Below are 21,481 nucleotides of genomic sequence, written 5' to 3'. Positions count from 1 at the left end.
ATGATTGCATTGACTTGTAAAACATTAGTCACCATTTCTCAGTGGGCTGTTGTGCCCAGATGACAGGATTTAGAGTCCTTTGTTTGTCATTCCACTCTATTACTAGTCGTAATATTTGGTGGCAGCTTTTAAAGAAAAAAGAACAACTTAGATACAAGATCAGCTATTTAGGAACAAATCATTTTCTCTCCTGATGTTATTTTTATTCTTATATTTTGTTATTTGGTCTTTAATTATTTATCCATTTCTCCCTCCTTGCCTTCACTCTGTCCAAACAATACTTCTCAAAACTATGCATGCCGGTTTTACAGCCTCAACGTTTTTCTTATTTGGCCCTTGTTGCATGTTGTCTCATAACTTAGGATTTGACTTCTGTGGATGACATTGTCAGATTCAAAGGTCTCTTTGCAGCCTTACCCTCACCACTGTTTGAAGTATCTGTCTCAGTCAGCTTGACAAGCTAGGCCTGTACTTCCTGCCTGAGCCTTTGTTCTTACTGTGTATTCTATTTTGGTACCTCTCTCCCTATGCTCCCCTCTCACTTTCCCTCCCAGGGGGAAAAATGAGTAAGAATATCTTTTTCACATGTCTGCATTTCTGCCCTGTACACAACCTTGGACACACTTTGCCCACAGACATTCAGGAGTTGAGGGGTAGTATATTTGTGACAACATAAACATGGTTCTCGCATTTGTTAATATTTCAGAAACAGTCCAATGCTATGGAGTACAAGAAGACGGATGCTCCCCAGCCAGATGTGAAGGAGGAAGAAGGGAAGGAAGACGAGAAGAGCAAGGGAGATGAAGACGATGAAGGGGAAGAGAAGCTTGGTGAGTGGTACCTAGAAATCTGTCCTAAATCCTGATTAACAAAACAAGTCACAGGAAAAGATTGTTTTTAAGTGATGCTCTAATTATTGTCAAGCCAGATGTGAAGTTTTGTTCAGTTGTTTTATTTTCTGTCTTAGAAGAGAAACAGAAGAGTGATGCTGAAGAAGACGGTGGCACTGGCAGTCAGGATGAGGAAGAGAGAAAACCCACAGCAGAGGTGAGGGGGCTCGCTCATCAGTCCCTCAGTCATCTCAGCTCAGTGGATGTGTATTGAATGGGTTGTTAAATTAGTGTATGTGGGGCGGGGCGGGGTGGATATGTGAGTGCAGATGCTTGAAGATATCCCCAAGGCACTGGAGTTACAGGTGGTGTGGGTCATCTAAAAGAGCAGTATGTGCTCTTATCCACTGAGCCCTCTCTCCAGCACAAAGGGAATGTTGTCACAGGTTAATTAATGATCAGCATTTTATTTGAATCTCAAGTTTTTCTGTGCACAAATTTTTTATTTTGTTTATTTACATTTTTGTATTAAGTAGAAGTTGGAAAAGAAAAATATGGTTTCTGAGATGGGGAGTGTCGAGTTTCTTAACAGTCCTGTGACATTTATTTAGGTCTCCTCACTGTGCCCTCAAAGTATTTCATGCATACCACTGTATTTTAAACTTTTTAGATAGGGTTTCATCTAACCCACACTGACATTGAACTCTGTGTCAGTAATAATATTGAACTGCTCGTCTTCTGCCTGGTATTACAGTTCCATGCTCCACCCTACTCTACTCTATGTGCTCTTCAGGGCACCCATATGGTGGCTCACAACTCTCTGTAACTCTAGTCCCAGGGGAATCTGATGCCCTCTTCTGGCTTCAAGGGTACCAGGCATGCACAGGGTGCACAGATACACATCCAGGCAAACACTCATAAAAATAAATGAAATCCCCCTCCCAAATTAAAATATTGGTAGGTTTGAGGAAAGTGCATGCTTTTGGAAAAGATTGAAATTAGATACCTATTATAATCCCACTACATATAACAGTATACTTTTTCTCCTGTTTTTCCCCAGTTGAGTTACTTAGTTTAAATGGTTATGGAAATTCAGCAAAATTTGGTTTTTAAATATGCTAATTATATGGTGATCTCTCCTTTTCATCTAATAGGAGGATGAAATTTTGAACAGATCACCAAGAAACAGAAAGCCACGAAGAGAGTGAAACAATCTTAAGAACTTGATCTGTGATTTCCTATCCCTCCCCTTCCCCTGCAAGTGTGGTCCTAGGAGAGGGCCTGGTATACCTTAGGTGGGAACTCAGAAAACCTCAAGACGTCACCATCTACAGGTTCCAGTGAATACTAGTCTGTAATTTTAAACATCTAGCAGTAAATAATTGCAATTGTAATGTAAAGGACCCTGTTTCTGTAGAAAAGAACATTTAACATAATGGTTGTGAAATGTAACATGAAGCAACTAACTTGTGTTTTTATTTTGATGTTTTTAAAATCTTTGGGTTCCCCCTTTTCTTTCTTTCTTTTTTTTTTTTTCCTTTTTTAGATAGAATTTTTGCCAGTTTAAAATCTTGGCTTAATTTAATATATTAATCTGTTTGTGCAGAAATAACACCAACATTAGGAATGCTAGGGGGAATGAATTGCAGTTTTTATAACATTTTTTTTAAGTTTGGTATTAAAACATTCATGTGTCTCTGTCCCTAAAGTTGTAATCACGTTCGAGTACAGTCATTTGTGGTTATAATCTTGTTTTGTGTGCTTCCATTACTTAATTCCTCCTAAAGATATAAGAGGAATTGGGCGGAAGCCCGAATTCATATCAAAGTTCTCTGAGTTATATTGAATAGACCCAAAAAGAACTAAAAGGAGACTTTGACTTGGTGTTGGTCAGCTCATAACGTGCAGTGTTGTGTTGTCCTTGGGACTGCTCCATTCACAGACAGCTTTGCAGAGGCCAAGAGCTGGCTTAATGCGGCAGTTGACACTGTACTCTCCATAAGGAGGTGGACAGCTCGCGTCCTCTGGAGCACAGGCTTTTGAAGGAGTGTGGTGGTGCCTAGGTAGACAGTCTCATCACTTGTTCCTCTGTGTTGACACTGCTTCCTCACGTCTCCTCAGTCCCCAGCGCTCTCTGCTATGCATTTCTTCACAGCGCAGCTTGCCGTCCGTGCTGAAATTATAAGCTCTGCATAGTGTTGGCTTTACTGTGATTTCATCTGTTTCTTATTTTAAGCAGGCCCCCACCTTTCCAGGGTCCAACTACAGGATAGATTACAGACTTCGTTAGTGTCTATTTCTTTTACTCTGTGTAGACTTTAGAAAGTCTAATTCAGAGGTGGGCCAATTCAGAATTGACTGTAATTGAACATAGGCTAAAAGTGTTTATGGGAGGATTGACACATAGCATGAGTTATTTGACTTTTGTAGGATATTTAAAATCTTCATTTGCAGTTCATGTAAAAGTTGTGTCTTAAAAATCACACAATAAAGCAGTCCTGTTCAAAATTTTTTTTTATTGTGGCTTGAAAAATTTTTTAAAGTGAATTTATAGTTTTTTTTTGTTTTGTTTTTCATGTGGAATGCAGATGGGTGCTAGAAGAGCCTCTCCCGCATCACTATAGTGTAATATCATCACACCACATTGAAATGTATTCAGAAACAGATGTTTCAACTTCATTCTTTCTCTAGAGGCGTTACAATTGTACCGATGATACTGTTCCTTGCACTGAATATATATAAACACTCCACAGTGTTTATATTGGGGAGATACTGGGAAAGAAATATATTTGTAAAGGGTGAAGGCTGTGTTACTTGTTGTCTTTTTAAACACTGGTTCATTTCATTTCTTTTGAGGGTGGAATGCATTTTTCTTGCTGTTCAGTGCTTTATCCCCATCTGTTGTTTGTGGTCACAGTGACCATAGCTATGTAGCGGATGTTCCCAAATTGTATAGAGTGAAATAAAGAGTTAATAGCAAGAAACAATACATGTCTGCAGGTTTCTCCTTGAAGCAAACATGGGGATGATTGCTGTTTTAGAAATCTGTTTATCTGTTTAATCATTCCACATTGACATATTTCATGCCTACTTTATTTCACCCAGGCTGTAAAATGACAGATTTATTTATATGATTGGTGGTGGTCATTGTCTTTCTGGGTCCTTCTTTCTCCCTCAAGGTGTTGAAGCTACAGCCTCCTTAAATGTCTGACACATTAATGACCAGCAGTCATCTTATAAAAAGCTTACCGGGCTGGTGTTATATAGCTCAGTAGGTAGAACTGTCAAGCATGCGCAAAGCGCCATAGGTTTGACTCCCTGGCACTGAATGAAAAAATAAAGATTCTTAAATTCTGATATTATGTGCTGGATTTCTTGTCGAATTGTTGTAAAATACCCACTCTTTCAGCTTGTGGTCTTCCATTTTCTTGTCCATAAAGTACTCTTCACTTCAGATTGTCATGTTACTAAACGGTGTTATATTAAAGCCCTGTGTTAAGTGTCTGCTTTTGACTGGACTTCATGATAACCTAGGATGCATTTTACTGTTTGAATAATGGTTTGATCTTTTCGTTGGCTACTATAGAAGAGTTTGATTCAGTCGTGTATTTAACTTCCTCTGTCCAGTAGTGGGTTAGTCATTTCTGTTGTGTAAAATGGACAGCAGCTCAGAAACAAGTTTTTTGCATGTTTTTTGTTTTTCAGTGCTGCGATTTGAACCAGCGCGTTACCACTGAGCTACACCCTCTCCTATATAATACTTTTTAAGATGTGTGGAAACTTTTAACGTTTTTTATTAGAAAGTAATCTTTGGGGTGTGGTAGCACATGCCTTTAATCCCAGCTCTTGGGAGGCAGAGGCAGGAGGATCTCTCTGAGTTCAAGACCAGCCTCGTCTGCAAAATGAGTTTCAGGACAGCTAAGGCAGAGAACCTGTCTTGGGGCCAGGGGATGATCTTTGCTCAGGCATATATGAGGTTATTATTGAAAGTCGTGCCCAAGATATTTTGTGATTATTGCAATTTTAGATTGTTTCCTGAATTGAAACACTACAGTATGAATAGTGCTAGTTCTGAAGAACGTGTACTTCCATAATGGTGTACCCTGTAACCCCAGCACTCAGGATGCAGAAGCAAGTATGGCCAGCAGCCTCAGCCAGACAATGCTTTTGATGCCAATCGGGTACCTGACACGTCTTAAAAACAAAGTTTCATGGCTGGGTGTGTAGTAAGTGGTAATGGCACTGTATGCATGAGGCCCTGGATTTAACCCCCTCAGCACTGTGCACAAAAATTAAAAAAGTTGCTTGTTTAACTTGAATGTTACTGGAACATTTAAAAAATTTTACCTTTGCAGCCCACTTCCTCTACCAAAAAAACCCGAGTTCCTTTTTTCTACTGCATTTGTATAAAAACATTTGGCTGTTAGCTTTTTTTCCTTGTGATTTTTAAAATAAAACTTTCATGAACTCTAGTATGGGGTTAAGAGTAACATGTTTGAGTGGCTGGTGGTGTCTTCTAGTGTGCAGCCTCGCATCATCTCCAGCTGTCAGCTGGGTTGTCAATATCCATTTAGAATTTCTTTTTTTGGTCCTTTTTCGGCTTTTTTTTTCCTTCGCCCATTTGCTTGCCAGTTTTATCAGTGGAGCCCAGCGTCTTCGGGTTGGATTTTGAGTGACTCAGTTTTATATACCAATCGGTTTTAAGTGCAAATCCCTGGAGATCAAAGTAACTCCAGTTTTCCACTAGTGAGGCTGAAGACTGCTTTTCCCTCCTCCAAAAACTGACAGTAACAGTGATTCCTAATAGATCCGTCAACCATAATGAGAAAACCACTATTAGCTCAATTATGAAGCTACATGTAAGGAATTAGGTCAGAAATGGATGACCTCAAATTAGTGTGGGCAGACAGAAAAGGTAGACCGCATCGGGTGTCCTGGTTTGGCGGCTTCCACCACATTCCGATTTACCCCGCGTTCCTCGCGAACCCGGAAGGGACTGCCTTCAAGGGGCGGTGTTGAGAAAACGTGGCTCCTCTTGGATAGGCTCCTGTCAGTCACAAGTCCGCTCTCCAGCACTGAGCCCGCCTCGGGGCTTCCCTTCCCTTCTTGCCCGAGTGTTCAGTTTAAATACCCGAGCAGTCCTAACGTGCTCTTCCCCACGCCCTCGGGCAGCGGGTTTCGTCTGGTTGGCCAGAGCTCCTGCCTATCAGCAGTGACGCAGGGTTCGCCGGCCCAGGCCCCGCCCTCTTCCGAAAGCCCCGAAAACAATTTTAAGATGGCGGCGGCAGCGGCGCGGAAAACAATGGGGCAGGGGTGCAGGGGACAGGCCGAGGCCTGAGGCGGGCGGCGTGCGCTGGCCTGGAGTCGGGCCGAGCGGGGCCGGAGGAAGACCCGCCGCCGCGCCCGAACCCGCTCCACCGCCCGCCGGGACATGGCGCGGCCGTGAGGCGGACCGGGGCCGCCAGAAGCGGAGGAGCCCTAAGTGCCAGCCGGCGCCGAGAGGCCCGGTCCCGGCCCGCGCCGCCCGCGGCCCATGGTGCTGCCCACCTGCCCCATGGCGGAGTTCGCGCTGCCGCGGCACAGCGCGGTCATGGAGCGCCTCCGCCGGCGCATCGAGCTGTGCCGGCGCCACCACAGCACCTGTGAGGCCCGCTACGAGGCCGTGTCTCCCGAGCGCCTGGAGCTCGAACGCCAGCACACCTTCGCCTGCACCAGCGTTGTATCCAGGCCAAGGCCAAGCGCGCCGGCAAACACCGGCAGCCGCCCGCCGCCGTCCCGGCCCCGGCATCCGCTCCGGCCCCCGCCCCGGCCCCATCGGCCGCGCGCCTGGACGCAGCCGACGGCCCGGAGCACGGGCGCCCGGTCGCGGTGAGTAAGGCAGCTACTGCCGCAGCAGCCCTTTCTCCCGATGACGCCTCCCCGACGCCGATCGGGCCTCGGAGAAACTTCCCCGGGCGTCCCCACTTCTGGGTCTGGGTCCTGCGAGGAGGCTAACATGGCAGGGAGCTGGGCGCTTGTCACCTTCGGGAAGTGGCACTGCCTTGTACTTTGGGGAAAAGTTACCGTGAGGACTTTGAGTAAAGTCAGTGCTGGAAAAGCAGGAGAAAATTAGCTGCTGATAGGCTTTCCTCCCAAACTTGATTGCCAACTGTTGAGAACTTCATCTTGTAATAGACCCGCGTTGGAGTTGCCTACGACTTAGGGCGTTCTTGCACAGTAGGCCTGGCCTCGTTTAGTCTTCAGATGTTGATTGGATCCTTGCTCCGTGGAAGGTCCGGAGCTGTAGGCAGGGTTAGGGCTTTAATATGGAAATAAGTCGCCCTTCAGTTGACAATATCCTACGGCTTTCGAATGGAAAATTGAAAAGCCTTTGGAAGCTTCAGTAAACTGTATGGTCTGCTCATTGAATTGCATAAAAAGTATTTCTTTTTTAGGGAACCCTGGAATTTTGTGAACACGAGATACGATACGAGGTGCTATACCATTGACAGTTCCAATTTTAACCTGCTAAGCCCGTTTAAAATCTCTGATAATATTAATAGTTGTTGAACGGGGGAAATGACGTTAGTTGTTGGTCAGCTGTGGCCTTTGGTTTTTTTAGTAACTAATCCTGAGATTTATTGGTTAGAAGTGTTGCCTCCCTGAAACTAATTTATAAAAGGGAAACGTGTGTGTGTGTGTGTGTGTGTGTGTGTGTGTGTGTGTGTAGGGGAGATTACTAAATTCTTGGTAATTTAAAAGTAAAAATTTACAATATTTAAATTATTCACTAATTCTAATTCATGTCTTTATTGCCTTTCACTTGGTCCATTATAATACTCTTCCCTGGGTGATTGTAAAACTCATCCCTAACTAGTGGTTAAACTTTCAGTCACTTAATACCCTTCCTCTTGAAATGTTAGAAGCCTTTCTGTTGCTGAAGGGATGAAGTTTAATCTTTGGTTGGCTTTTGGGACCAGTCTGACCTAACCTATCTTTCCATGTCCCCCACAGAATTATTGTTTTCCTTCTTTCTCACATTATCTTTGCTGCCGGACTAGAAGACAGAATACCTGGGTTCTGACCCAGCTGGTCAAGTCTTTTCGTCCCTACTTTTCTCACCTGTAAACCAAGGGTATGTTGGGCTTCTTACAAGGTTGCTTGAAGGAATCAAATGAGTATGAGGTCAGGTGTGGTAGTTCATGCCCAGGGGCAGGCAGAAAAGAAATGAGTGTGGATGTGAGTGGATTTCACAAGCTGAAAGGCTGCTTGCAGGATCTTCCTCAGCACTCTTCTGAGCCCTGTCATCCTTCAGCTACAGCCCACCTTCCTTTGCAGTGAGTTTCTGAAAACCCAGCCCACAGCAGAACCTCCTCTATCAACTCAGTTATGAAATAGACCTATGCTGTTTGTTTTTAGCACATAGTTACCTTGCAAGTTAGACTGTAAGCTTTTGGAGTCCATACATATTTTAGGCTGTCCGTATATTTGTTGAGTGATTGATAATGAACTCGGTTGTGCTTTACCAAATGATTTAACCAAAATGTAAAAGTAACAACAACAAAAATCTTTCTTTTTTTTTTTTTTGGTTTTTCGAGACAGGGTTTCTCTGTGTAGCTTTGCGCCTTTCCTGGAGCTCACTTGGTAGCCCAGGCTGGCCTCGAACTCACAGAGATCCGCCTGGCTCTGCCTCCCGAGTGCTGGGATTAAAGGCGTGCGCCACCAACGCCCGGCAACAAAAATCTTTCTAAGCACACAGAAACTACTGCACAGTGATCATGAGGGGGTAGGGTGGGGCACAGTCTTTTGTTTTTCAAGATGACTGATTTTTCCCCTAAGTAATTCCACGGATTCTTTTCTGACATTGTATGTTGTCTGTAATCATAATTTTCAAATTTCCAGGCAAGATCAATCTTTCTGCCAGTCTACTGGCCATTCCCACATTTATTTCCCATTTTCCCCCTGAGGCCTCCCACCCTCCCCCGTGGTACTCATCATTTCCTTTCTCACCGGGCCTTTCCCTTAGTTTACAAACAGTCTTTTCTCTTGTCTTTCTCACTCTCCAACTCCTGTGTTCTCCCTTCCCTGGGCCCTTTCCACCTGACCGCCCATTGTTATCTGTTGTTTACCCTCCTACTTTTCTGAAATTGCCCCCTTAAAGGACACCAAAGATGGTATTGCCAAATTCAGTGGCTTCTTAGTCATCGCACTGACTTCCTCCTCTGAAAGACTCTTAGCTCTGTCTCTTCTGATTTTCTTTACAGCTTTCACTCCGTGTGTGTGTGTGTGTGTGTGTGTGTGTGTGTGTGTGTGTATGTGTGTGTGTTTCTCAGTCTCCTTCCTATTTTTCTATAGTTCATGTAACAAATACTTGAGCTCCTACTGTGTGGGCTAGAGTGCTCTAGGTACTAGAAGTATACCAGTGAAAAGACAAATTAAAACTTGGCTGCCATGGAGAAAAAGGACCAGTAATTTTAAAAGTTAGTTCTACTCAGCTGTGTTGATGTGCACTTATGAGCCCAGCTACTCAGAAGGTTGAAAGGAGGGTCTCCAGTTTGAGACCAGCCTGGATAACTTAGTGAGATCCTATTTCAAAATAAATAAATGTATTTATTTATAAGATAGGGTCTCACTGCGTAGCCCTGGCTAGCCTGGAACTCAAGGGATCCACCGGCCCCTGCCTCCTGAGTGCTGGGGTTACAAGTGTGCATCACCACACTATCAAAGATGCTGTTCTTATTTGGATTTAAAGGAGGCCATTGGCTGGCTGAAAGTCTTAGGAAAGAACATTCCAGATAGTCCCACCTGCACAAATTTTCTGAGTGTGACGAAAGGTCAGTGTCAGGCAGGTAGGTGGCTGGCAGGTTATGGTAGGCAGGGATAGAAGTCAGGTTCATTGGAAAGCAGTAAGCAGAGGGGTTGAAACAGAAATACAATCTGGCTTTTCTTCAGGCTTTTATTTTCAATTTTTATTACATTTATTTATTTACTGTATGGGGGAGGGTACATGGAGTTAATGGAGATGTAATTCTCTCCTCCTACCGTGCTGGACACAGGGGGACTCAGGTCATCAGGCTTGGTGACAGTGTCTTTACCTCCTGAGCCATCTTACTGGCCTCTGGCTTAGCTGCTGCTGCTTTTTTTTTTTTTTTTTTTTTTAAAGATAATTTTGGTGCCAGGTGGAAGATATTTGTGGTTGATGAACAGTTCCTGAAGGTAAAGATGCAGGTCTGGATTGCTAGACTAGGTAGTTTGGCCATGCTGAGAAATGGACTTATGAAAAACGGTTGGGGGAGGGGGTGGGCTGGAGATGGCCCAGTGATTTAGAACACTTACTGCTATTGCAGAGGACCCAGGTTTGAGTCCCAGCGCTCACAGTAGCTCACAACTATCATAAAGAAACTAATTCCAGAGGTTCTGAGGCCCTCTTCTGACGTCTGTGGGCAGTGCATGAATGCATGCACACGAGCTCACGCGCTCTCTCTCTCTCTCTCTCTCTCTCTCTCTCTCTCTCTCTCTCACACACACACACACACACACACACACACACACACACACACACAAAAGCAAAACAGTCATACACATAAAATAAAAATAGAAAACTTGGGACTGAAAGTATAAGTCAATGGTAGAACATTAGCACAAGCATGACCCTGAGTTCGGTTTCCAGCTCTTAAACAGAAATGAAAGAAAAGCAAAACAGTTTTCCTTTGCTTTTTTGTTTGTTTGTTTTAGGGAGAACAGAGACTCATGTAGTCCAGTCTGGCCATGTAGCTAACCTTGGCTCTAAATTCCATACCCTTGGCCTCACCTCCCAGTCTCTGGTATTACAGGCACCACTCCTGGCTTTCTTCCTCTCAGATTTCTTTTCTTTTATGGGTGTGCATATGCACACATGCATGCAGGTACCAGAAGAGAGTGTCAGACCCCCTGACATGGGACTAGGAGTGGAACTCTGCTCCTCCACAAGGGAGTAAGTAATTGCTCTTCATCACTGAACATCTCTTCAGCAAACTCGACACAAGATCTCACTGTGTTACCCAGGCTGGTCTTGAACTTGTGATCTTCCTGCCTTAGGCTGTAAAGTGCTGGTATTACAGGAATACAGTATTATACCTGGTTCTTTTTTACACATTTGGAAAAATATTAATGTTCCTAGGCAACTATCTCCTACTTTTTTTTTTTAATAGGTGATTTTTTTTCCCTAAGTAATTCCACGGATTCTTTTCTGACATTGTATGTTGTCTGTAATCATAATTTTCAAATTTCCAGGCAAGATCAATCTTTCTGCCAGTCTACTGGCCATTCCCACATTTATTTCCAACATATCTAAAATGGCCTTCTTTCCTATCACATCTCACATGTCTTCTTTTAGCCCACTTAAGCTACCTGTATTGCTTTCCAGTGCCTCCAGCTTTCAGGTCCTTGTTCGTTCAACACCGGTATTAGCAGCTTGATGGGAAGGGCTGACAAAGCTGTGTGCAGGGCGCCAAAGCCTGTGGGACTAGTGGGGGAAGGGATGCCTCTTGAGTGCAGTTTGGAACACTTGAACTGGCTTGTCAGATGAGTCTTGATTTAGCCGAGATTTTTCAAGGGTTCAATGGAGCACCAATTTTGTTGGCTATTTCACAAGTTCTAGGAGCTGGTGGGATGTCTTGGTGGCTCAGTGATGGAACACTTGCCTAGAGGCTCTGGGTTTGATCTTCAGCACCACACACACACATACAGAAACTGAAGGGAAATATTTGGGAGACACTGGGCTAAACAAATGTAATCAGCTTTCATAATTTAGGGCATTACAAGCTGTAACAGGCCGATACCCATGAAGACTTGCACACTTACCAAAAGGCATCTAAGGACTTTGATTCCTTTAGGAAACTAAGATTTATTTCATTTTATTTGTGTATATGTATCTAAGACTGAGCATATGCCACATGTGGGGGTGCCTGTGGAGCGAGAAGAAGGTGTTGGATAGTCTGGAACTGGATTTAACACGTGGAAATTTGGGTCATGTGGAGGAGCAGCAAGCTCTTAGCCACTGAGCCATTGCGCTAGCCCCTGGACTGTGTCGTTTTGAGCACTCTGAACCCCAACTCTGACATACTAGGCCAGTGTTCTACTACCGAGCTACATCCCTAGCCTTCTCACAGAATTTTAAGTTGACCCCTCAGACTTCTTTTCTTTTTTGAGTTAGGGTCTCACTGTGTAGCCATGGCTGGTCTGGAACTTAGAGATCCATCTGCCTCTGCCTCCTAAGTGCTGGGATTAAAGACGTGCCACCAGGCTTGGCCAGACCTCTAAAACTTTTCATCTTAAGCTTTTAAACGTATTAAAAACCAAATGCAAGGTTAGAACAATGGTTTAGTATTATGAGCACTGGCAACTCTTCCTGAGGACCAGGTTTGGTTCCCAGCGCCCACGTGGTGACTTCAGACCGTCTATACTGCCAGGTGCTGGGGACCCAGTGCCCTATCTTGGCCTCTTCCAGCACCAGGCATACATGGTGTACATAGACAGACATGCAGGCAAAGCACCCGTTCACATACTTTTTGGGTTTTGTTTTGTTTTGTTTTTTGTTTTTTCCAGACAGGGTTTCTCTCTATAACAGCCCTGGCTGTTCTGTAACTCACTCTGAAGGCCAGGCTGGCCTCGAACTCACAAAGATCCTCCTGCCTCTGCCTCCCAAGTGTTGGGATTAAAGGCGTGCGCCGCCGCTGCCACCACCCAGCTCACATACTTTTTTTTAAATTAAATATTAATGCATTTATTTAAGCCAGTTATATACTGAATTACTATAATTCACCTTTAAGTGAAAAATGAAATAAAATTATATGTAACAGCCTTATACATGCTACATGCTTAATATAAATCAGCTGTTTTAGAAAGTGAAATGGTTAAAAATGCTATTTATAGTTGCAAGGAATTTAACTTCCAGAGAATTATAAATATTAACATTTAAAAATAAAATGGTTACATCACTTTATAAACGGAGCCAGTAGATGTCTTAGCAGCATCAGCATACTATCTTTTAATAACCATTTGGAGAATGCTTTTCTTTAAACAAAATTCTGAAGCTGGCACTGGTGACACACTCCTTTAGTCCTAGCACCTGGGAGGCAGAGGCAGGTGGATCTCTGAGTTGGAGGCCAGCTTGGTCTACACAGTGAGTTCCAGGACAGCCAGAGCTACACAGAGAAACCCTGTCTCAAAAAAAACAAAAACAAAACAACAACAACAAAAACTTTGAATCGTTACTTTTTCTCTTAGAACTTACATTCTTTTACATTTTACACTGACTCCACATATGTATTTTGATTTTTAACATAATGTCTATGAAAATCTTTTTATTGATCACTCTTCCATATTTCTCTGTGACAAAAATAAATGTATAAATTGAGCTTCAGACTTTCATTGTTTCCCTTCATCGTGTGTATGGTACAGGGGATTGAACCCAGAGCTTCTTGTGGATTCTACTTCTAAACCTATACACGTGCTTTTTTGTTTTTGTTTTGTTTTGAGACAGGGTTTCTCTCTATAACAGCTCTGACTGTCCTGGAACTCTTTGTAGACCAGGCTGGCCTTGAAATCATTGAGATCCTCCTGCCTCTGCCTCCCAAGTCCTGAAATTAAAGCGCCGCCAACCACCTGGCTAGCCTGTTTGTTTGTTTGTTTGGTTGGTTTTAACAATAAATTAAAATGAAGTTGGTTCCTAGAAAAGAATACATGTGCAGAATATAGGTTTCTTTGTTTTTTTTTTTATGATTTATTCACTTGTACTCCATGCACATTGGGTTTTGCCTGCATGTATGTATGTATGTATGTATGTATGAAGGATCCCCTGGAACTGGAGCCACAAACAGCTGTGAACTGCCATGTGGGTGCTGGGAACTGAACCCAGGTCCTTCAGAAGAGCAGCCAGCACTCCTAGTCTCCAGCCCCAGAATTTGATTTTAAATAAAACGGCCTCTGGAAGGAACAGTGAGAGGGAGAGAAGCGAGAGGTAAAGGGGCAGTGACTATGGTAAGAAGAGATTGTAGGCATACATGACTGTCACGATAACGGATTATTTTGTACAAATGATGAATACTAATTATGGAGGAATAAAAGTGTGGACATGTGTGTCTGTGTACCACATCTGTTTCTTGAGTTGCATTATAATGATTTAGTATGCAATGAATAACCAGTGTATCATATATTTGTTTTAGACAGGTTTCTCTATGTAGACCTAGCTGTCCTGGATCTCCCTATGTAGTCCAGCCTGGTTCAAAATTCAGAGAGATGCACCTGCTTCTGCCTCCCGAGTGTTGGGATCAAAGGTGTGCACCACCACCTGGCTAAAACAGAAGATGTTTTTTGTTTTCTTTTTTTTTTAACCAAGACAGGGTTTCACTGTGTTACACATACTGTAATAGCATCAGAAAATAGCTCACTGTTTCTGCTGTTCTGCATACTCAGTGCAATTCCGTCCATGCCTCCCATGTCATGAAAGAAGTGCTGGGATTACGATGCATGCCACCACGTCCGTTTGTCTTACCTAGGTTCTGGAGACCGCACTTGGTGATGAGGCTGGCACAGCCAGCACCTTTACCTACCGTGTCTTCTTGCCACCCTGGAATATTGTTTTTATAAAAATTCAGATTATTATTATTATTATTATTTTGGTGTACCATGTGTGTAGCTGGTGTCAAAAAATGTCAGAAAAGGGTGTCAGACCCCTAGGACTAGAGTTACAGATGGTTGTGACCCACCATGTGGGTGCTGGGGAAAAAATTGGGGTCCACTGAAAGAACAACCTGTGCTTTTAACCATTGAGCCATCTTTCCAGCCCCTGGACTATTATTTTACTTTTGTTTTGTTTTGTTTTGTGACAGGGTTTCTTTGTGTAGCCTTGACTGTCCTAGAACTAGTTCTGTACACCAAGCTGGCCTGGAACTCAGAGATCTACCTGCCTCTGCCTCCCAGAGTGCCCAGGGGAATATTACTTTTAAAAGAAGGAAATCCTGTCTCTTTTTTAAGTGTGTGTATATGTGCAGACCAGAGGTCTGGCACCAAATGCCTTTCTGGGTCACTTTTCACTGGTTTTGTTTGTTTGTTTTGTTTTTTGTTTTTCGAGACAGGGTTTCTCTGTGTAGCTTTGGTGCCCGTCCTGGATCTCACTTGGTAGCCCAGGCTGGCCTAGAACTCACAGAGATTTGCCCACCTCTGCCTCCCGAGTGCTGGGATTAAAGACGTGCGCCACCACCGCCCAGGTCCACTGTATTTTTTTGTCAGAGTCTCAGAGTGATTCCCGCACTCACCAGTTGGCTAGCCCGGCTGTCTGGCAAGCTCTTGGGGTCCACCTATCTTTGTTTCCATTCCTCACTCTTAATCCCACGCCCAGGTGTGTGTGCGTGTGTGTAGTTGCTGGTAATCCAAACTCAGCTTCTCAAGCTAGCCTTTGACTGAGCCATCTCCTAGCCCCAGTCTTTTCATTTTGAACACGATGAACCCAGAGGCTAGTCTAAATGAAACCAGTCACAAAAAGACAAACACTACACCATTCCACTTGTATGAGATACTAAAAAGAATTCAAGTGGAGGTTGGCTCCTGGGGTCTGAGGGAATGTACAGAAGAGAATGTCCAGTGGATGTTGAGTTAGGGCTTTGTGGTTGCTTTGTTCTTAGTGTTGAAGGTTGAGCCCAGGCCTCATCACGCTAAGCAGATGCTCCACCATTGAACATCCTCAGCCTCTAAGGTTTCAGTTACATGGAAGACAAAGACATTCTAGTGATGTTTTATACAACAGTGTCTATACATGTATGTGTGTTAGTCTCCCTGCTGGGCTTCTTACATGGGTTTTGAGACTGGAACTCAAACGGGCAGGCTTGCACAGCTAACTTTTACCCAGTGAGCCACCTCTTGCCTTGGATGAAGTTATGTTACAAATCATATATCCTGAACATTTGTCTAATTTGTATGGAATTCTGTTTTTTTCCAGTTTATGTGTTTATGTGTGCCTATATGTGTAAGCATGTTTGTTTTGTAGGCACTCTTATATAGGGGTGTGTATGCATTGTAGGTGGAAGTCCCTCAGTAGCTCTTCCACCTTATTCTTTAAGGTTTCTCAGTCAAACCCTGAGCTCACTGATATGGCTAGCTTTGCTAGCCAGCTTGCTCTGAGGAGCCCCTGTATACTTTCTGAAGCAGGAATTAGAGGCAGGCTCCCATGCCTACCTGGCATTTATATGGGATCCAATGATCCAGACTGTAGTCCTCAGATGAACCACTGAACCATCATCACCCCATGCCCTGTTTGGGATTAATAAAAGTGTAGGACATTGTTTTTTTGTTTTGTTTTGTTTTTCCCCTAGACGGGGTTTCTCTGTGTAGCCTTGGCTGTCCTGAACTCACTCTGTAGATCAGGCTGTCCTCGAACTCACAGAGATCCACCTGCCTCTGCCTCCCCAATGCTGGGATTAAAGGTGTGTGCACCACCACCACCACCACCGCCGCCGCCACCACCACCACCACCACCGCCACCACCGCCACCACCACCACCTCCTGGCCAAGGATATTGTCATTTTAAAGGCAATTCAAAGAAAGATGTCCATAATTTTCTTCCTTCATGTGAGACAAGGAAAATTTTTGTTTATCTCTTATTTTCCAGCCTCACATAGTAGACGTTATTTGTTCAATTTGCATGTAACTAAACTGAGACTGACATTGTAGGCTAATTTGACAAAGTTGCCAGCTAAGTGTTAGAACCAGAATCAAACTAAAGGCCTGGTCGTGGCTCTGTATCCTCTCACTGGGCTCCTCTGTTTCTGCAGGTGGATCATATATGTGAAAGCACGCTAAGAATTATAGTTTTAGCCAGGCGGCGGTGGGGCATATCTTTAATCCCAGCACTGGGGAGGCAGAGTAGGTGGATCTCTGGTTCGAGGCCAGCCTGGTCTACAGAGCGAGATCCAGGACAGGCACCAAAACTACACAGAGAAACCCTGTCTTGAAAAACAAAAACAAACAAATGAAAAAATTACAGTTTTAGCAAATAAATTGCTGGTTTGTATTTTATTCAGTAGAGAACCGTTGTTTTTATCAAAGACTTTGTGGCAGAGAGCCATAAGGTCCCTCCTAGCAGCACATTTAACTGTTTACCTCCTTGCTTAACCGCACTGTCCCTACTTCTCACTTTCCTTCCTTCTTTTCATTGTTGTATGCCCAGTCTGGCCTCAACTCTGTGGCTGAGGCTGGCCTTGAACTCCTGTCCTCTTGCCTTTACCTTTCCTGTGCTGAAATTACAGCTGTTCACCATGGATCCGGGGCTCTTTCTGTTGTTATGAGCCTCAGTGATGTGGATGGATATCCTAGCCCTTGGTGGTGTGGGAGTAGGTAAGTGATTAGTTCCAGGTCAGGTCATTCATGCATCCACATGCACCCTTGCATGGCCTCACAGAGCAGGATACACTCTCTCATCATGTTAGTTTGAGTTTAACCATATGATTTTCTTTGGCCACTAAGATTTGTTTTGGAAGCTGGGAAAATACATATTATGCATTCACAGACAGGAAGAGCAGAGTCTTAGAAAATGTTACAATATTAAGTGTATCTGTGGAATTCATACACATGTAATTCTCCCAAACAGTAGAGAACAGGGGCAGCAAAAAGGATGTGGGCGATGCAGGGCTGTGAGACACTGGCCTCGTCGCTGCTGTCAGCGGTGCCGAGACCAGGGACTGTGAAGGGTGTGCGCTCTTTCTCGTTTGTCCTTCTGTTTGGTTTGGCGATTGGGAATTGAACTGCAGGCACTGTGCTTGGGATGCAGGCACTGTACTACTGTGCTGTGCCCTCAGCTTGTTTTAGTTTGTGGAGACAAGGTCTAGCTGTGCCTTCAGCTGGACTTCAACTTGTGATTCCCCTCTTTCCTCACAGATCTGGGGATGTATGGGTGAGCATCCCCTCTAGCTGCTGAAGCTTATATTTTTATCTAGGCATAGATTTACCAGGTAAATGGAAATTTACATTTATCAGGATCTCAGACAGGAACGAGACAGAAATATTTCACCAGACACAGTTGAAAGGGAATTTTCAGAAGAGAGAATTGGTTGTGCTGCTGCATCAGGGTCGGGATACAGCTACCCAGCTCCTTAGGGACCCAGGCCCCTGGCTCACCACCTCCTTGTAGAGAGAGGGTCTGTGAGAGACTGAAAGACAGCTAGATCTGTGCACCAAAGTCTGATGGGTAGATCAGCTTGGCATAGTGGACCTGAAGATCCTGGGTAACAGGGGTGGGGAGGGGGATGTACAAAGGCTCCGCAGAACAGGCTGCCTTCATCCCGGAGACAGATGAGCTGATCTGTTCCCAAGGCAGCCTGTACTCACAGGGACTTTTAGACTGCTTAACCCCACTGTACTTGAGGAGTGATGAACAGCTCAGTCCTCTATTGTTTGAGATGGGGTAGCTTTGTAGCCTAGGTTAGCCTCAAACTCCTGCCTTTATGCTAAGAATTCTAAGATGACAGTGTGTGCCACCGTGCCTGGGGCTTCTCTCTCTCTCTCTCTCTCTCTCTCTCTCTCTCTCTCTCTCTCTCTCTCTCTCTCTCTCTCTCCTCCCTCCCTCCTCCCTCTCTCCCTCCTCCCTCCTCCCTCCTCTCTCTCCCTCCCTCCTCTCTCCATCTCTCTCTCTCTCTCTCTCTCTCTCTCTCTCTCTCTCTCTCTCTCTCTCTCTAAGAATGTCTCACTGTCACCTAGTATGGTCTTAAACTCCCAGACTCAAGCAGTCACCCCCCTTAGCCTTTCAAGCACCTCAGCACTGTGGGGTGCCTAGTTGTTTGTTTGTTTGTTTTATAGTGTTGCCCGGGGCCTTGTTTTGCTAGGCAAGGACTCCACACTCAGCTGTATCATCAATTATCAGCCCTGTAATCTATTTTTTAATCAGGTTCCCAACAATATCAGAGGTGAGGCCTGGAGGCTGGAGAGATGGCTCAGCAGTTAAGAGCGTTGGCTGCTCTTCCATAGGATCCAGGTTCGATTCCTAGCACCTACATGGCTCCTCACAGCTGTTTATTATAGCTGGAAGTTTTCCTGTGTCCCGCAGCCGCTTGGTCCCAAATAAACACAGAGGCTTAATATTAGTTACAAACCGTTTGGCCTATGGCTCAGGCTTATCATCATTAACTAGCTTTTACAACCTACTTCAACCCATTTCTATTAATCTTAAGTGTTGCCGTGTGCCTTCGTGGCCTACCTGTGTCCCGTTACATCTTGCTCTTCTAGCCGTGCTCAGCATCTCCTCGCACTCCCCTTTTCTTCTCTTTGTCTCTCCCTTGGATTCCCCTCCTGGCTCTATTCTGCCTTGCCATAGGCCATAACAGCTTCTTCATTAACCAGTGGTAGCAGCACATATTCCTAGGTACAGAAAGACATCCCACAGCAATCTGTACTCCAGGTCCAGGTGATCTGACATTCTCTTCTGGCCTCTACAGGCACTGCGTGCACGCGATGCACAGACTTACATGCAGACTAAACATCCATACTCATAAGATTAAAAAAAAAAATGAAGCCTGGAGCTTTGCTGCTGACACTGACACCTGTGGGAAGTCACTTCTGGGTGAGTTGACACGAGGACTTCAGAGTGTGTGTGGGATTGGGTTTGGTTTTCAGACAGGCTCTTCCCATGTAACCCAGTCTCAGACCCTCTGAGTTCCGGGATTACAGTGTGGACTGTCACCTCTAACTTGTTTTTCTGTTCTGTTTTGTTTTGGAACAGGGTTTCTCTGTGTAGCCCTGGCTGTTCTGGACCTTGCTCTGTAGACCAGGCTGGCCTAGAACTCACAGAGACCCACCTGCCTCTGCCTCCCAAATGCTGGGACTGAAGACATGTGCCACCACTGCCTGGCTTTTTTTTTTTTAATTGAAAAAATAAAACGAAGAAGAACTATACATCAGGTAGAAAAGGGATAAAGTCAGGCGTTGTGGCTTACATCCATCATCCTAGCACTTAGGAGGCAAAGGCAGGAGTGAGGCCAACCTGGGCTACAGAGCAAGACCCTCCATCAAAAACAGAGAAAGGGCCGGGCGGTGGTGGCGCACACCTTTAATCCCAGCACTCGGGAGGCAGAGCCAGGTGGAACTCTGTGAGTTCGAGGCCAGCCTGGTCTACAGAGCAAGATCCAGGACAGGAACCAAAACTACAGAGAAACCCTGTCTTGGAAAACAAAACAAAAAAAGAAGAATTTGGAGGACAGCTCAGTAGTCCAAATATCAGAATAATAGAAATGATAGTAAAAGAACAGTAGCAGGAAATGACGTACATAATTTAGTTTGATAGCTGAGGGAGTGAGCAGCCACATTAAAGGGTATGCTTGTGCCCAGCACTAGGTTAGTTCCACACCTCCTTCAGTCATAGCATCTCACACTTCAGGAAGGACGGTCCTCTGACAGGGTAAGACCCACAGCAGCAGTAGGAAGCAGGAAGGGAGCTGAACAGTCCTTCAAAGTCCTCAGGGAGGCTCTGGGGAAATGGCGAAGGAAGGCGGGAGGAGTCGAGCTTGCTGGGTTGCTGTGCTGCTCACCTGTACCCCAGCCCTCGGGAGGATGGGCAGGTGTGCGTGGACTTAGCCAGACGTGTCCAAGTGGTGGACTCTGGGGTCAGTGGGTAAGGTGGACAGTGATTGAGGAGAGTACCTGATTTCAGCTCGGGACTCTGCACGCACACACACACACACACACACACACACACACACACACACACACACACACACTGTGGGTCAGAGGACAACTTGCAGAGGTCTGGGGAACAAACTCAGGGTGTTAGTCTTGGCAGCAGGCATCTTTACTCACTGAATCATCCAGCTGGCCCTCCCTCAGTTTTAAATAAGGGCCTTATTGAGATAACATTCACATGCCGTCTCCGCCTCCCATTTCAGATACCCAGTAGGCATTTTAGTCTGTTCATGGGGTTGTAGAGCCAATGTACTGTCAGTTATAGATTGTTTTCATTGGAATAGTAAGAAATCCTCCATAGTAGGAAAGCCAACCCCTCCTCCCCCATCATGCCCTCCCCCCCCATCATTCCCTCCTCCTCCCCCATCATTCCCTCCTCTCCGTTTCAGTCCCTCCTCCTTCCCCTTTCACCTCCCTCTTTCAGTCTCTCCTTCTCCTCGGCCCCTCCCCCTCCCCTTTAGTTCCAGGCAACCACTTACTGTGTCTACTCTTCAAACTGAGCTTGAGAAAGAATAACTCCCTATGCTCACCCTCCAGGCCCTCCTACTCTGTAAGGTCTGAAACTGCTCAGGAATCTCATCAGTGACGCTGCTCTAATGGCGGGTCCCCTGCACGTGTACAGGGTTACCTTTCTGTTCTGTTTGGCCAGCCGATCTCCTTCATGCTCTGTTTGCTTCCCCTTCCCTGAGCGATACGGTCTGCTGCTCATGCTCCAGCCACGTGTCCGGCTGAGCTCTCTCCACAGAGCGCATAGATACTCACTACTCTTAGATATGACTGAGATGAAGTTCACCTTGTTCCTCTTCAACCAGGAGGGTACAGAGGCATTCAAACTAGCTAGAAAGCCTTTCTCAAACTCCCTGCAAGTAAACTATAACTTCCTGAATTGTCTCCAGCCTGACTCTGACATACTTCCTTTCCTCTCATGAGGCCCTCTCATCTTTCAGAGACAACTCACACTGCTTCAG

General features: G+C 44.9%; 2 protein-coding genes across 4 annotated transcripts in view; both read left to right on the top strand.

Moving 5' to 3' along the window:
* Canx (calnexin) overlaps window positions 1-4,334 on the top strand; it is a 29,995-nt gene extending 25,661 nt beyond the window's left edge. For 2 of the 3 annotated variants that reach the window (XM_028855030.2, XM_037201104.1), the window contains 3 exons: window positions 707-830; window positions 968-1,047; window positions 1,985-4,187. In XM_028855030.2, coding sequence (XP_028710863.1) covers window positions 707-830; window positions 968-1,047; window positions 1,985-2,038 — 258 coding nt within the window. In that variant the 3' untranslated portion in view covers window positions 2,039-4,187. Of the gene's footprint in view, window positions 1-706; window positions 831-967; window positions 1,048-1,984 lie in introns of all 3 variants that reach the window. The other variant, XM_028855029.2, reaches the window with a different exon arrangement.
* Window positions 4,335-6,080: 1,746 nt separating this feature from the next.
* Maml1 (mastermind like transcriptional coactivator 1) overlaps window positions 6,081-21,481 on the top strand; it is a 35,369-nt gene continuing 19,968 nt past the window's right edge. The window contains 2 exon segments of the mRNA XM_028855028.2: window positions 6,081-6,532; window positions 6,535-6,698. Of these exon segments, the coding sequence (XP_028710861.1) occupies window positions 6,364-6,532; window positions 6,535-6,698 (333 nt within the window). The 5' untranslated portion in view covers window positions 6,081-6,363.

The sequence above is a fragment of the Peromyscus leucopus genome, chromosome 8b (genome assembly GCF_004664715.2).
Source record: "Peromyscus leucopus breed LL Stock chromosome 8b, UCI_PerLeu_2.1, whole genome shotgun sequence".
NCBI classification, from domain to species: Eukaryota; Metazoa; Chordata; class Mammalia; order Rodentia; family Cricetidae; genus Peromyscus; species Peromyscus leucopus.
Note: the sequence above shows the minus strand (reverse complement) of the source record. Positions and strands in the feature narration are given on the sequence as shown.